This window comes from Anopheles maculipalpis, chromosome 2RL (genome assembly GCF_943734695.1).
Source record: "Anopheles maculipalpis chromosome 2RL, idAnoMacuDA_375_x, whole genome shotgun sequence".
Lineage (NCBI taxonomy): Eukaryota > Metazoa > Arthropoda > Insecta > Diptera > Culicidae > Anopheles > Anopheles maculipalpis.
In genome coordinates this window covers 44,177,605-44,194,718 of record NC_064871.1, presented here as the reverse complement: position 1 = coordinate 44,194,718, position 17,114 = coordinate 44,177,605, and the positions used below count along the sequence as shown (strand labels likewise).

General features: G+C 44.1%; 1 protein-coding gene across 4 annotated transcripts in view; it reads right to left on the bottom strand.

Moving 5' to 3' along the window:
• Positions 1 to 11,261, bottom strand: part of LOC126556828 (1-phosphatidylinositol 4,5-bisphosphate phosphodiesterase) — a 54,573-nt gene extending 43,312 nt beyond the window's left edge. For 2 of the 4 annotated variants that reach the window (XM_050212348.1, XM_050212351.1), the window contains exons 1-7: positions 11,083 to 11,261; positions 10,898 to 10,957; positions 7,049 to 7,186; positions 5,007 to 5,086; positions 532 to 608; positions 279 to 438; positions 21 to 187 (exon numbers count right to left, since the gene is read on the bottom strand). In XM_050212348.1, coding sequence (XP_050068305.1) covers positions 21 to 187; positions 279 to 438; positions 532 to 608; positions 5,007 to 5,086; positions 7,049 to 7,186; positions 10,898 to 10,957; positions 11,083 to 11,253 — 853 coding nt within the window. In that variant the 5' untranslated portion in view covers positions 11,254 to 11,261. Of the gene's footprint in view, positions 1 to 20; positions 188 to 278; positions 439 to 531; positions 609 to 3,491; positions 3,572 to 5,006; positions 5,087 to 7,048; positions 7,187 to 10,897; positions 10,958 to 11,082 lie in introns of all 4 variants that reach the window. The other 2 variants (XM_050212349.1, XM_050212350.1) reach the window with 1 other exon arrangement.
• Positions 11,262 to 17,114: the final 5,853 nt, after the last annotated feature.

Sequence of the window (17,114 nt, the reverse complement as noted above, 5' to 3'; positions counted from 1 at the left end):
GACGAGCATTTTACACTTACTTGCTTCCCGAGCTTCATCATTTTGCTCGTACGTGGTAATAATTTCGAGTGCTCGCTTTTCATCGTACAACGGGTAGAGGATCTCGTTCAACCTTGGATCACGCTGCTTTTCATTAAGAAAGTTGATAAACTGGTCCAGATTGATAGCATTCGCTTTACCCTGCGTGCTGTAATTGAAGAAAAAGAAAGAACGGTGAGCCCATAATATTCGTGCGCTTTTTATTCGTCCTTCTAGATATGACAGATCCAGAGACTTACATGGACCGGAAGAGCTCTTCGATGTCGTTACGGGGACAGATCTTGTGGTATAGTTCGTAGAACTTTTCAAACGTAAAGTCAGCCTTCTCGATCACGTCGTTCTTACCGCTCGGCAGACCCAGATCGGAAAGAATCTGATAGACTAGTTTTTCTGTTTTGCCTGTTAACAGAGAGTTCAAGGAAGCAAACGCAGTGTGTTTCGGTTAGTGAAATGCATGTTGACGAAACTGAATTTGTACGAGTTTCTTCTTACCGGAAGCGAATGTTCGGGCAACCACCTTGACTGGCACTTTTCCACGCGGATCGACTAGAAAACCCAATCTCATCCAACTGAAGGCGTAGAAGAGCAGTTACAGTGTTAAAAATTGATTTAGTTTTACAACATTTTATTTTCAAGCTTTGATCTTTCTACTAATATTGCTTATGACTAATGAAAAAGCTACTGAAAAGGCTATGGCGAGGCACAATTAAAGCAACCATGAAAGGTGATAAGCAGCAAGCGATAACAATTTACACATTAAAGGGTTTAATATAATGATAAAAACAATATTCCTTAAACAATCTACAGAAGACATAAACATGAATTAACTCAAAATAACATATATTAACATATACTCAAATACAAATAGTACAACTATTATTCAATGACATTGTGCTTCCGGAACCTTCGTTTAACCTTTCCATCAAGCGGTGGGTTAGCTCAACCTCCAACATAATACTTTAATAACTATCTCTGCTCTCTAATAATGGGAATGATAAGGAAAAGATAATTAGAGGGGATATACCATAAACTGCTCCACATGATTTTTTGGGTGTGTGTAATTTATGCTTCGGAAATTATATAGTCTCGTCTAACTTTGACGGTTGACCAGTTATTAGAATGGTATGCGTTGTTAGGAAAGTGTGTTATATGAAGCCTTCATTATTTTAAGTATTTATTAGTGGACGTTAAACTTTATTTGGAAGATGCATTAGAATGCTTAGCAAGCAAAAGTACTAGCGATAAAGAACAGTCTTCGTCTTCTTCTTGGATTAACGTCCTACTAGGTCACGTCGGCCATCGAAAGGCTTATACCACGTAGTTGGATAGCTAGTCATCAATACGGGGAAACGGTTCCTGAGCTTCCACCACCGGTAAAATGATCGGACCGCCAATATCCAATGAAAAAGCAAGAAGAACGGAGCAAGTGAAACACTGCATGCATTTAAAAAATGGCTGATTTTTAACGATTTGAATAATGGTAGGGAAGTGATGTGGGATCATGTGTTCCAATGATCTACACAATTAGTTGTTGTCTGTTGTATCACGTATGGCATGTATAGGAAATTTATTTGAAGATTTGTATTTCCTATGAGTTCCACCCTCGAGTAAAGTAGGAATATACGTTTTATTTAAGGTTTAGTGGACCGGGGTTCAAATCCCATCCGGACCGTCCCCCCTTAGTGAGGTCTGACTAACTAACTACGTGGTATCGGCAGTCTAGAAAGCCATTTCGATGGCCGGCATGACTTTAGAGGTCGTTACGCCAAGAAAAAGACGAAGTGTATTTTGAAACACATATATTTAAAAGTTGATTCATTTCATATACAATAAACTAGCCCTCTGCTAGTACAAGATAGATGAATCAGATCAATATCGCAGATAAATCAATAGCGATAATAAAACTACGTATCACGAGCTGTGTCGGAACAGCCGATGATGCGAACAATAGGAACAATAATAGCGGCTAATGCGGTCACATGTTTGCCACCATTGTGAAAGCAGTTGCCTCGATCATATCCGATCAATTTACACCTGCAATAATGACAGAGAGCTCGGTACGCCTGCACATGCAAGCTGAGGAGCAATCGACACTCCAGCATTTTCGTGTGTAAATATTTTAAGTGTAAGCAAAGTAAGGTTGGAGCGGTTTGACGTGTTATCGGGGAAGTAAATTTCCCATGTGCCATACTGTCCCCACTCTTCCGATATGTGGCTGTGTGTATGCGGTATCTGTTTTTACATTATTATCCGTAATTGAGCACTCTTAGGTCGTGCCTAGGCAGGATTGCAAAAACTGAGATCGTTAGCTTTATCTACTTGTACGCTAATGCACACTCTTTTGCTGCCAGATTATGTTAAACAACACGTGTTTTGGATGTTAATGGAGGCGCCTGGTGTTGTAGTTCCATCACTCGTACGCCCCTTGTGCCTTTTATATGCCGCCGATGAGAGACATTTAAATGAATCCACACGAACACACGCGCACCCACACACTCACACACACATACAGAGTAAAATGAAGTGGATAATTTAATTCGATTCCCAACTACACCTTTCAAGCTACCGGGTAAGGGTAGGGAGAATGGGTTATGATCGTTTCGCGTTTGCGGCGAGCACATTGAAGAAAGGTGCCAATTCAATTAGGTTGCACTACTGGTGAATGTGAAAAGGGCGCGGTTGCGGTCAGAGCTATCATCATCACCATCATCGACAGCGAGGCGACTCTCGGATGGCCAGACGGTGTGGGTTTAATTGAGCAATATCGGCTGCATGGTGGCAGCAAAATCCCTTTCCGGTGCTTGTGGTCAATCCGGGCGATCCCGGGCGCGCCCGGGAAATCATCACGGCAACGACGACGCTGATGATTGAAGCATGTCCGGTTGAGTATATCATCTGGTTGAAACTCAATTTGCCTTATTTGCATGATTGTTGAGGATCCACACGTTCTTTGGTTTGGACTTTCGCTTCAAGCCATCCGTCCGTCGGAGGGCGGAATCGTCCAAGGTTTCGCTCTTCTTTTATGGTTCTTCAATTATTTACCATCAGCTGTTTAGTGCGACACACCAGTGAGGGGAGGGGCTTGATGCTAAATGCTGTGCCTTTTCAAGCGACAGCAAAACCAGTCTTCGAATTACTGTGAAGCGTTGCGTTATGATTGATAATTGAGCTTGTGTATGTAGTTGAATATAAGGTAGATCAATAATAATTCTTCGTACTACTAGCGAGATAACACATATATACGTCTATTACAAGGTTAACGTGTTGCGTTTACATTTAGTCGATAATTTGTGATAGTACTTGTCATCGCCCAATCACACAAAAAAAAACTCAACTACACATACTAGCTTAGTAACACTATTCGTACTAGACGGACGATCTGTTGACGATTTAGCGAGGATGAAGGAAGAAACACGAGTGCTTTGAATTCAAGATTGGAGCTTCCCACTTACTGCTTCATTAGATTAGTCCTCGGACACACGTTGTTCATTTTAATGTTGTGAGTTATATCGCGAAGACCTTGTTGCCATAGCTAACACAAATTTTTATTGTCAATGAGGAAAAGAATGGAACATAAAATTAAATAACGATTGTAAAACATCATATAACCTTTGGTAAGAAAATAACTATTCGAGAAGAGCACGAAGATGATTTCAAATTTAGTTATCAAAATAAAATAAATTTGATTCTAAATATTTTGGAGGAAGATCCCAACGATGCTGGACAAATCATGCAAATGTGGAAGAGTACTTTCCGTGTTAAGAGTACTTCCAGAAAACGCTCAGCACGATTGGTGGTGGAAAGCGTACAGCTTGTATGAAGCCCAAGATATCGAGGGTCTATGAACACTAGCAACTCTAAACATTTTATAACTAACATATATTTACCGACGTCCACGTTGTAATTAATTACTCATCGCGATAGGAAAGTGTGGTTGTTGATGGTGGCAATGTTATCACAGCTTGTACAATAATACAACAATATCCCCCACCGATGAGACAAACATTATAAACAAGGCAGATAACAAACATTACAGCGTGGTGAGATACCATGATGCAAAATAGCTCTCCACCACTGGCAATGCTGCCCAGGAAATCCCATGAACCGGGTTGATACGATCTAAAGCAAGCAGATTTTTTCCGGACTGATCATTTGCCGACTGTAGCGTCATGCAGGGGGTTGAAAAGCAATTTAATTTACAGCAAATTTTCTGGTTTTTGTTTTTGCTGTTGGTTGTTGTGGACTGAGGTTTGAAAGTTCTTCTGTCCCCACTGTCTGCTGTAGATCATTCTCACAGACGGACAGACGATTTGTTGTCTCGCGGGACGACACAGTTGGTCAGTCGGAGCTATGCTATTGTTTCGTGAGTGACATCAACAGCTCTCGAAGGGAAACTTAGACACATGCTCCCGTGAGATGACGGCAAATTTCTCACAAACAATTGTGATTAGTGTCCAGACACGGGATTGGTTGGTAGTTGGTGTTATAGCACATAGAACACATGCAACCAGCGAATGATTTATTAGCCATTCGTTTGTTTTTCGTTTACATTTTTCCTACTGCTGTGGAAGAGACACCCATTCGCGTTCCGGTGGGGAGAAGGTGTGTATCGGAATAAATTTAATTCACTGCAATCTTTGTAATAGGAAGTAATAGTACGAAGCAAGTACATTAATATGTTACACAACTTACAGTACAAATAGAGGTTAGTATTAAACCAAGCGTATTAATTAACCGGAACATGCAGAAACCCACCAAACTTTAACCAAACATAATTCATGCAAAACAAACACCGTAAGAAAAACGCATTGTATAAGATAAGCAGATTTATGGCCCATGCACGATTAAAGTTATTCTGCACAAGAAGCAGAGAAAGAAAAGCAAGTAAAAATAGTAGTTGAAGAAAAAGTCGTAATAACAGAACATGCAGTGTGCATAGCAGCATGACGCAGTCGACTGAAACTTACTGCTTTTTGAGAGCTGTCATTGGACAGAAATTGTTGGCCTTGCCGTTGTGAGTGATTTTGCGCAAACCATCCACCCAGATCTACCCAGAAGAAGTAAAGGAGTGTGAAAAAAAACACATATTAGGAAGATGTACACAATAAGTTGAGATAAACTGGTTGATCGGCTGCTGAAATGTATTTTACAATAATATTAAATATTAACGCTGTTTCATAGAACTCGATCATCCCGGTGCGATGATTAAACACATACGCTTTGATGCTTTGGAAGTCTCTTCGATAGGAAATCTTATTTAAACTCCATTTTCATACAGATGCTATATTTCCTTCCAATGATATGGAAAGCACGTTGCTGGGTGTGCTTATAAACGTCCCATCGAACGCAAGATTCTAAACATTCTTAGAAATTCTGGATAACTCCGTCTACATTCGATTCTGCTAGAAGTGACATACGCATAATGTCTCAATTAATCGTTCCATTACAGTGCTGCCGTATCAAACCGTTAGTTGTGAGGCGGCCAACAAATTTTGCGAACAACCATTCGACAAAGATGATCGAACTTGGCGTCGTTAGGTTCAAGTTTGTAGAAACGATAAGGGTTTCTGAGCACGATACGCCACTCGTAAGGATGTGCGGATCGTGCGTGCAGTGGATCAATAACCTCAGACAAATTATTTTCAAGACGGCTAGCTACAACAATGTTCAATGCTTATCAGTTCTGACAGAAGGGAACAGAAGGCAAACGGCCAGTCGAACATCTCTCTTCCTCTCTATTCTTAAGAAGACTAAGCCAACAACACTAGAGGCATGTTCAACCCATCCACAATGCTAGGCGAGATAACTTCCAGTCTGACAGTTGATTATTGACGACATTCGAACGCCAACCCCACAATGGCAGATGATTCAACGCTTTCCCCTTCATCGTGCAGCACTCGCCCTTTACGCTTTGCAAAAGCAGGAGTTCATGTGAGGTCGATTACACGGTTGGTGATGCCTCCACGCGGAAGGATAAAGAACGCCGCCGTCAATGTTGAGCTTGTGCGTGTGCATGTGTGTGGCGTGTGAGGATGTTGGAGGTATCCCGGGTCAGGATGTTTGATCACCGGTTGACTGAGCAAATTATCTGCCACTGGATATTAATAATAGCTTGCGTCGCACGTACATCAACGACGAAATGGCAATGATGATGTTGGGAGGCACAGACAGACGCTTACCAACGAACTTATCGTACGGTAGTGGCATGTTTTTACGCAGGCATCGAATTCCGATGACAGCGGGACAGGGCATGAGTTGTTTTAAGGATCTGTTCAGATCAAACATTACTTCACGCAGGGCAGCGTGATGCAAACAACAAAGACTAAATATCTTTCCTTCAACCGGGCATCACACCAACTGCACATCGAATACAAATTTGTTCATCCGCTTTGTCGAGTAAAACCGTACTCTCTAATGAGCGTTCCAAAGAAAAACATCCTTCACTTGCTTCGCTTAGTTGCAAGCCTTTGTGCCTTCCCGGCATCGGCGTAAATTGCGTTTAATTAATGTACATTCGGTCATACTAGTGCCCAGCTTGAACGCCGTGTCCCGTGCAGTGGTATGTGCAATCGACCGAATGATTTTCCATAAGGTAGTAGTGTGAAGCGTGAAGCAATCGTAAACTTCCCTCCGGAACCCCGGATATCCTAGGCGCTCCTATATGACACCCCGTAAGGCAAACCGATAATTACGGAATTTGCACCAATCCAGCTTCCGAACCGGCGCTTGAGGCTAACAAGTGTGTGACGGGTGTTTGCTAGCAACAGGTAGCAAAGCGTACGTTGGTAACGAACGAACCAATTCGAACGATACGATATAGTCAGGCCACCTTTGGTTGGTGGCAGGGGTCGAGATGCAGCCAGCCTTGTGCGCCGGTTGTGCAGGTGTGTTATGTTGGCTGATTGTCAAAACGAACCAGAACACCACATACACCAGCCGGCATGTCGTCGTCGGTTCTGTTAAGTGAAGATTTTCTGGAGAACGTGATGAGTTTTCGTCTGCCGCTTACCTTGGCCGTCGCTGCGTCCGGACAGACGACATGCTGATAGTTGATGTTGATGTAGTCCGTGCCGGAACAGATGGTCAGAGATTTTTCCTCCACATTTTCACCGTGCTTGTTGCACAGTTGATTGTACAGCTTCATGTCCTGCGGGACGAAAGGTGAAAAAGCGAAACGATTACAACCGTCCATATCCACAGAGTATCGCTTGGGGTGGGATGCCGCAGCAGTAGTTAAAGCATAATCACACACAGTGGTAGTGCGTCACTAATGTCGGTAGAATTGAGAGATGTGTTTTCTTATTCTTTTTATTGATTCTTCACATAAAATTGTTGCTTAACTAATTCGGACAACAGAAAGTACATAGGGGAATATAAGAAAACTAAACGATATATGAAAAAGGAAAGCGTCATTAGGAAACATTTGCAACTTTGTAGTACAAAACAGAACGTACATTAAACAGAGGGTTCAGCATGGTGTACGTACTTCGTACTTATGTATTAATGTATGTATGAATGTGTACCAGGAACGAAGTGTGAGTACTCTTCTGGTGAAAGTAAATGAGACACCGAAAAGACACACAGGCAGGCAGCACTAAAGGGTCCTTCTTTTTGTAATGCGCCGAACAAACGAGATGAAACGCTCACAAGTAGATGCCTCAGGGGATACACCCTACAGAGATACAGAGCGCGATGTGCAGGTGTTGATGGGGTGTTTCGTTGTGTCTTTCTGAAGCAAACAGGCTCTTTTCAACTGTAGGATTATAGGACGCCAGGACAGTAAACAGTTGAAGTATAAACAAATGTTAAGGAAAGCAAAATCTCGCCTGATGTCTGAAATGGGGTGACAATGAAGAGATACAATGGACAAATTTATAACTAATAAGGACGCTAATCAAGCATTTAAGGTTATCAATAATAATAATTAACCAAGTTAGTTTCAATAAGTTAAGCAAGTTTCATGCTTGTGGCTTGCGTCATACTGTCATCAAATCGTCCTTTAAAAGTGTTCGTTTGCGATGGCAATTATTGCCATCGTTTCGAACACAAATAAACCCAACACGCAACCCATTCGTGAACGGAAATGGGGGGGGGGGGTTGATCAATATTCAGAGAAATATTATTCCCACCGATTCACCATTGCCCATCGAGCACGAGATCTCCAAACGACAACTCGAACGCTTGCACTGCGCGCTGCCCCGGGTTTTCCGGTTGAATTCCGTCTAAATGCAATGGGAATTGGTTGCATTTTCAATATGGTTTCCACACTTTGCCAACCCACACTTCCAGGCAGCGGGAAGGTGAATGAAAAGCGGTATTAGCAGCAAAACACATAAACAGGAAATCGAGCGAAAGGAAATCGAGCTAGAACAGCATTCGGCTGCGAGCGGTTTGTGCACGAGGTTTTCACTGAACTTTCACCGGTTGCAAACGGTTGCTTTTCAAAGTGAACGGCAATTAATGATTTCGCAATGCCAACCATTTCGCCCGAGGTCACGTTGTGTTAGCGTACAGTTAATCGTGCACAAAGTTATTTGAGGCGGCGGATGGCGGGGTCGAGTTTGCACGTGTTTTGCGCGTTAATACTTAGCCGGGAACCGTGGACGCATAGGTAGGGCAATCCCAGAACGGGTAGTTTGTGTAATGCTTTCGACTGTACTTAGCAAAACAAAAAAAAATAAATGTTTTATTATGTATTTGTTTTTAGGATAGTTATTATTTCTTTTATGGAACTACTGAGCAAACTATAGACTTATTAAAATGTTGATGATATATAGGTCAACACACTAGATTTGTTGTCATAGTGCGTATTAAAGTAACTTTGCCTGCATTTAAAAAATACTGCCTCTTCGAAAGGATTGAATTTTCTACTTCGATTCTTCGAAAACAAAAAGATGTTCTTCATAAACAAGGATCGTTTATCGTTTATCAGGCGCTACAACTGTTTTGCGGTCTTGGCCTGTCACAGCAGAATCCGGAACCGCTCACGGTCCCGCGCCGTCGTCCGCCAATCCGTTTTTCCGGCCTTGATGGCGGATGATTCCACTCCATCCTCCCACTTCAATCTGGACCTACCACGCCTCCTCTGTCCGTGTGGACGGCCTAAAAGGACTTTCTGAGCTGGAACGTCCGGTCCCATGCGCCAGTTCATCGGAGCCTGGCGAGCCTAATACGCTGCACGACGGTGAGGTCGTCATACAGTTCCGTACAGCTCGTCGTTGTAACGGCGCCTCCATTGTCCTTCCACACATACGAGGCCAACGATCCTTCTGAGCATTTTCCTCTCGAACGCGGCTAAGAGGGCTTTGTCTGTTTTGGACAAGGGTCCATGTCTCAGAGGCGTATGTGAGTACAGGGACTATAAAGGTACGATACAGTCCCAGCTTCGACCGTTGCGACAGGTCTTTTGAGATGAGATGTTTCCTCAGGCTGTACAATGACCGGCTGGCCGCCAGCATCCTAGCGCGCAACGACTTCAAATTTGCGGTCACCTATTCGTACATCACCCCTACGTAGTTCCAGTTTTCTTAGTAGGGCCGCTAATAGTGCCACCATCAATTTGGTCTTTGCTTTGCTAATCTGCAACCCGAGGTTTTCTGCCGCCTGCTCGATCCTTTAGTAGGCCTCTGTTACCTGGGAGAGCCGCAGACCAATGATGTCTATATCATCAGTGTATCCCAGGATCTGGGTTGACTTATAGAATATGGTTCTCGCAGTCTCCATGGACTCCTCAATAGCGCCGAATAGAATAGGAGACAGGCGAGCCCACCTCCCTGACGCAGGCCTTTGGTGGTAGCAAAGGACCCTTGGGAGAGTTTTCCATCCATCTTCACCTGGCATGTGGCGTAGCTCATGGTCATTCTAACAAGCCTGATCAGTTTGGCCGGGATTCCAAAAGACCTAATGGCCTCGTAGAGTTTTACCCTGGCTATGCTATCATATGCGGCCTTGAAATCTATGACGAGATGGTACGTGTTCAACTGCCGATCAGCCATTTTCTCCAAGATTTGCTGCATGGTGAAGATCTGGTCAGTGGTAGATTTTCCGTTTCGGATTCCTCTTTGAAACTTTCCAACTATCTGTTCAACGAATGGGACAAGCTTATCCTGAAGGATTAGGGAGAATATTTTGTAAGCGATATTCAAACCCGTAATACACCTGTATTTGTTGCAGTCCAACATATCTCCCTTCTTGTATATGAGATAGATGATGCCGAGATTCCAATCACAAGGCATCGATTCGCTATTCCATACCTCAGTAACAAGTTGATGAACCTAATTTTCTAGACCAGTTCGGCTACGATTCCGTCGATTCCGGGTGCTTTATTGTTCTTTAACCGAAGGATATCAAACATGGATAGTGATGGATTTTCTGGAGCGTTCGTCTCCGACGCCAGCGCACGCCAGCTTCCTTGATGCGTGATTCAGGTTCCGATCTCGAGGGATTGGAATCGCTGGAACCGCCTGGAACCAGCCGAACCAGTAACTATCCTCAAAACGCCATTACCCATTTAATCCGTTGGTCAATGTTGAACAAAAAATCTCAATATAATGAACTTTCATGCGACGTTCTAGAATATAACCGTTCTAGTGTTTGCATTTCTGTTTCCTTAACAAAGTTTTATTAACAGGGAGGGCGCTGATATGATTTAAAAAAACACTTAATTTCCTTCTCTATTTGTCTATTAGTGTTTCTACATTGTAGAAGGGCGCAAAATGCGACCAATGTATAGTCCTGTCAATTAACTTTGCCTCCATCATCCATCGTAAAATTGCATTCCCAGCAGGGGAATGAGAAAAAAGGGGAAAAAAAGCCGGATGTACATCCTGATGTATGGATGAACCAACCGTGCGCTTACCTTTGGCATTCCGCCCGCTCTGATATCGCTCACTTGACATAACTCAATAACGTCACCTTCCTGCCAGTGGTGTTACGTTGGCCACATCCAGTGCGCATGCAAAGAAGAAGAACAGAAAGCAAAACGAGTTTAGATCGCCATCGTCAAACGGGGAAACAGTGCCGATTAGTGGTCGACTTACTTACCCGGCCCTCGCTTTTCCAGTAGATGAAGAACCCGTACTCGTCCACCTTAAACATGCAGTTCGGTTCCAGCTCGTTGTTGTCCTTCTCCTCCGTCCAGCGATCGAACACGCATCCGGTGAGGAGCGGTTCCGGCACCGGGATCTGCCAGTTGAATTCAAACTTCTTCGTCATCCTGCCGGTCGCGTTGGTCGCGTGCTAGCGATGGTAGTAAGTCTAGGACTGATCGTGACCACGACACTGGCGCCTGAACAAGCGGACGAAGCGAAGATGTCGACGGTTTTGGTTTTTATCTGCAAAAGAAAAGTGCGCAATGATGGAGAACAGAGCAGGTATTAGAATCCGGATGCCTTGTGGAGGTGGAGCATTGAGCTAAGGACAGTTGGGATGAAGACCGAACCGAAAGGAACATAAGAGCGTAATTTAATTTCGTGCAATATCCTCTTCCTACGGGGTATTTCTACTGTTACGAGCTTTTGCTGTAAAGCACGCGACAAAAAAGCCATTGCTGTAAAGTGTTTAGCTGCGTGCAACGGTACAGGTCTCGTGTGGCGCCTTCGCCACAGCTATTACCCGCGAAAGCACATATATTCATACACACACACACACACATGTAGCGATTCGTCACAAGTGTAGTAATTAAATAAATCAAACAACATTTATTAAATTAAGCGTTGGTACGGATGGACGCGGGCGTGTGCACACCAACCAGCCGGTTACGGTGCACGGGCGACATACTAGTCCGATCAGACAGTAACATGTCACATGCCCATGAGGTATACTCACTATAATAGATCGTTGCAAAAATAAGAAGAAAAAAAAAACACGAACAAATGCTTCAAACCGGCCCCTTACCGATGGCACCAAAACGGGCACGTGCCGCCATAGCAGTTAAGCTCGACATTCTCGACGATCCAGAAATGGGAAGGTGGTGGACAATGTGCATACACGCACACACACCTCGACCGTACGTAGTATCTCGAGTCAATGGCAACCCGGGCGCATTATGGGCGCAATGTTCGAGGCAAAGTGTCTTAATTTATTTGCTAGCGCTTCTAGTCAGTCGCTAGCCAACAAGCTTGAAATCGACTTTCGGCCACAAGCGGCTCCGAAGAAGGGGAACTGAGCTGCCTGTTGGTAAATCTCGGTTCTGACCCCCATTTGCAATTACCAGTTTGTTTGTTCAATTAACAGTTAATCAATCATGCTGCCGTAGCGCGTTATTGGCTCTTATTATCGGCGAAACAGATTAAAGGTGCGATGTGAGTTAAACAAGGTTCGGGGTGTCTAGTTCGAGTCTTGAGTATTTGAAGCTGCGAATTATGCACTTGTGTACTATGCTTGATGTATGACATTTAAGTTACTATTGTAGTTTATATTCTATCGTCCACATCTACAGTAAGTAATGAATGCATCGATGGTACGGGGTCGTCAAATATTTGTTTCTTTTCCTTTTGCACTTTACCAGCTTCGTCCTAACACACGTTTAAGAAGGTATGCGCTGGAGTAACGTCACCGATGACCTTGATCAAATCCAAACCACACACTTAGCTGCCAGGCATCCTCCCTCCCTGCCCTAGTTTTAAACTGAAAAGATAGGCTCAAATACGGCAGAGGCGCGCCCTATCATCAATTATTCACCATTTGTCCCAGGGGACTAGGGCCTTCCGTTTGGGCAAAGCGTTTAGGTGAAGGGATACATCAAAGCGAACTTTAGCTAGTTACCATCTCCAAGCCCCATGCCCCTACCGAACTGAACGACGCGGTTAGGATAAACCTTCGCGTCTATAAATAGGCTCCACACTATTAACACTTATTTGGTGTGTCAAGCCAAACACATCAGTCGCCATTTAACGACCACTTTGATCGTCAACCGGATTCTGCTACCGGTTGTGCGCAGGAAACGTCCAGATCCTCTCCAAATTTGCACCACCCGAGTGAGAGAGTGAAAGAGTGATTCCCACACCACACAATTCAATAAACTACATACATAATGTTAAACCCCGTGTACCCGGGATCCGAAGTTCAAGGACAGCAACGGTGGCAGCACCAGGAAAGTGTTATTCGATTACTTATACTTACTTCCCACCATTGAACGCGAACGAACGAGTGATGGAAAATGTCAATCCACGACCAAATCACCTCACAATCACACGGGTGTCGCTAATGGAAAAATCTAAACCCACCGATCGGGAACGAGTGTCTTACAAGCGTGTGCTTCCACTGTCCCTGGCTCGGTTGAAGACGGAGGGATTGGAAAACCTTTAAACAAAATCTTCTGCCAGATCATCAAGATTAAAGGAAAGCTACACACGGTCACGGTTCTTGAATGGTTTGGAAAAAAGAAATAAAACAACACTCACACACATTCACGTACCAAATCAAGATGCCACAAGACGCGCCTTCTGAGACAAGTCAAGTGGTGGTTTACGGCCTCCATCTAATGGGGGAGAGATAATCAGATCCAACAGCATGGATAGCGAGAGAGAGAGAGAGAAAGAGAATAGGAGCAGCGCTAGATGGATCAAAGCGTATCTAAGTATTGAGCCATCCCATCCACATTGGACGTTTTTGGCGAGGGCACAGGGCATCTACAGATCAAACGATTACTTTCTGCACATCGCTTCCCGTTGCTGTTCCCATCGCGCATCGTTGGCATCGAGTTTTCGAGTAGTGTACGGCATAAGGATACTACACCGTGTAAGCGGCCCGACTATACATTGCCAGGATACTGACGAAGCTGACCGATTTCGTATCACGAAATGTAGTACGTAGTAACCTCGCTCCATCGAAGATTTTGTGTAGGACCGAATGTTCTTTGTCGGTTTACTTCCTTGTTTCCCTTACCCGGACCACAACAAAACAAGAATAGAAGGTTGTTCTTTCACTATCAATCGAGTCGATCTCGATGTACTTAATGCAAAACAACAAAAAATACATAAACAAAACTTCTACACAGCAGCTGCTACATTATACACAGGGTCAGGGGCTCTTCATCCGTCCAGTGTGCAGTGTGCTTGGCAAAACCTAAGGAACCTACGGTCCGAAAATAGATTTCGCAGAATGGTTCCAGGGGCTAGGTTTGTTCTCTTGCGGGAGGGGCCGGAGAGATGGGCGAAAAGGTGCATGAAGCGCAGATTGAACGCAGACGGAAAACACTTTTCCAATCGATCTTGTTTCGAGTGTGTGTTTAGTGAGGTTATGTTACAGCGGGCCAGCCAACCAACCAACATGATGACCCTTTTCCCCCTCGCAGTCTCATTCCGGTACATTATTGTTGCAGATATGATCAATAGGCCGGTCAACGACGCGCTTGAACCTTGTTATGTGTTATTTATCTCACCCTTCCATTCACTGTCCAGGGGAAGAACTCGTACTCCTCTGTTCTACTCCTCTTTCTGGGGATTCCTTGCATGGTTTGGGGGGTTTTGGGGGAAAGCATGTAGGTACACGGAAACACAGAATGTAGTTTTGGCCGAATGTGGAGCAACAAGACGCGCGTACTGTGCTGTACCCAAACACTGACCTGGATCAGTTGCGTTTTGGTGTGATGGGGTATAGTTTTTCCCCTCCACACAACAAGACACCTTATTGAAATGGATAGGACACTGTGGATGGGTATTCAAACCGACTTGAACGAGCAAATAGAATGTATTTGGCGATTGATTATTGTCTAGCAATGGACGTTACTTGGGGTGTTTTAGACATTGAATAGTTACAAGAATTAAAAGGTAAACTTCACAGTACACGTCACACACGTCATAGTAAAAACAACACACACTGTCCCTTTAGGAGCATAAAACACAAGCAAGTTCTACCTGCGAATGGGAAGCACCGGTTTACCGACCCACCAGCGATAAAGAAACGCTAGCAGTAGAGCTATTCCAAAGTACACCAGAAACCACTGCATAGGAAACGACGGGGAACACTCACACTCAATCACAGCGGCCGCTTAAGATGGACGCGCACCTTCAAAATATATCAACGGCTTTTCCACTAGTCAGCCAACCTTTTTCCAAACTTTCCACAAAGCAGAAGCGCTGCCGACGCTGAAGGACGCACAAGCTTTTTGCACGGATGCTTTGCACCGTCTGCGAGCGTAATGGCCCATCGGTGAGAGTTTTGTGTGGGTCTGGGGCTCAAGCTATGGCACACTATGTCTAATAGATGGGTGGACGACTGTTGGATGTTTGGGGAGTTCTGCCTTCCCCACGGGGCTAGCGGGTACGTGTGTTTGTGTGCTCAAAACCAAGTGGAGAGTTAGTCCCTAAAGGGCTCGGGAGGGGTTTTTTTTCATGCCGAAATGGAAGGTAGTATTGCGTCCGCCTGGGGAACCTTAAAATTCGATCGTCTAATGGTGATGGTGGTGGCCACCAGTGCTTCGATTTGAAGCGTTTCCTCGCCTAAGGTCGGCAGGATTAGCTGTACACGACACACGCATCCTTGGTAAGGTTTCCCCCGCGAGATTTTAGCCGCTCGGTGAAGCCATCCAAACGACGGCGAGTGTTTGTTGAGTGTTAGTTTTTAGTGCCTCGAGCTTGTTGATGCCATTACTTTAGTCGCTCCTCGGACATGGTGGCTGAAAATTCTGTTGTTCGAAAATTCTATGGCGTGTTTCCGTAGCAGATGAAGGATATCAGTAAATTCAGGCTTAATAAAATTAAGTGTTGATAGTTTTCAGCGTAAAAACCGTTTGTGATATTTGGTTAAACAGTTGCAACGATTACTTGCACAAAATAATTTTTTTCTTAGCATTACCTCTTGTATAAAACATTTCATTTGTCTTGAAACTTTGTAGTAAACCGGCAAACAAACTAAAAATAACCACTTGGCGTAGTGTACTTATCCAAGAGGAAAACGTGTACACACCTTCAAAGGCCACGGTTGTTTCGGAGGCGAACGAAAAAAAAAAAACGATTCATCCTTTGAGAACCCCCGTGGGAACGACACGTTACATAAAGAAATCATTTTCGTGCATGTTACATATTTTAGAACCAACCAAAACAAAAAAGGGAAATGTAAGGAAAAACAAATAGCGTTTTTTTATGTCCAGGTTCAGCCCAAGACTCCATTGCCACTCCATATTGTAGCGGTCGCTAGCAAAACAAAAGGTGAACCAACCGTTGAATTTGATCTAAACTGAAGAACTTTTCTTAGGTTCTCTTTTTCTTGAGCCTGCTCCTGCTGGAATGGTACAGGAAAAGTGCCATACACTCACACACAGCAACGCAACGGGGCCTTTCCTTCCACTGTTCTGGACACGTGGTTACATAGGAAATGTAAAAAAAAGGGTTTGTAATGTAGGGGTTGTGCCCAGAAAACGTGAGCTTACGTGAGTCAACCAGGACGAACCGAAGACGGGACGACGACACATTGTTGCGCAGGAGAAAAGAAAATTCGTTTATTATTGCAATGGAAAGCGCAAAACTAACCCGCGAACTGAACGAGTTCCGCACCGCCGCCGTCTTTATGGACGCGTCATTATCGATCCGTACTACACACGTTGGGAGGATGCTATACGTTCGGTGAGTTATTGTGGTAACAAAAAAAAAAAAATACACACCTTTTCCCATGCACTTGCGTCTGAAATGTCAACCGAAAATGACGGTCCTGCGATGTGAAACATAATCCTTGGAAGTTTGTGTGTGAGTTTTTTTTTGTTTTTACATTTGCTGCTACACCTTGCCATGCCATTTGTACCATTTTGGAAATAGCAAACACACGGGAACGAAGCTTTTATGTAATCCTTTGCACTATACTCATTTTAGCTCATATTCCCATCCCGTCCAGTTCGAGGAATCCACTTCGATAGTAGGCCACCGCTAGCATAAAAGCTACACAGCGCTGATTATCTTTTGGAAGCATCATTAAACTTTAATAGTGCCAAACTACCGTAGCAGAAAAGCATAAGAATGATTGCGCAAGGACAACAACTCATAAGTTGTGCAACTTCCACCACCAAGCATTATTTTGATTTCCCCAGTGAGAGAAGAGTTGGGGAAGCAGGACTAGGCCATGTGTTGTAGAGGTTTCCA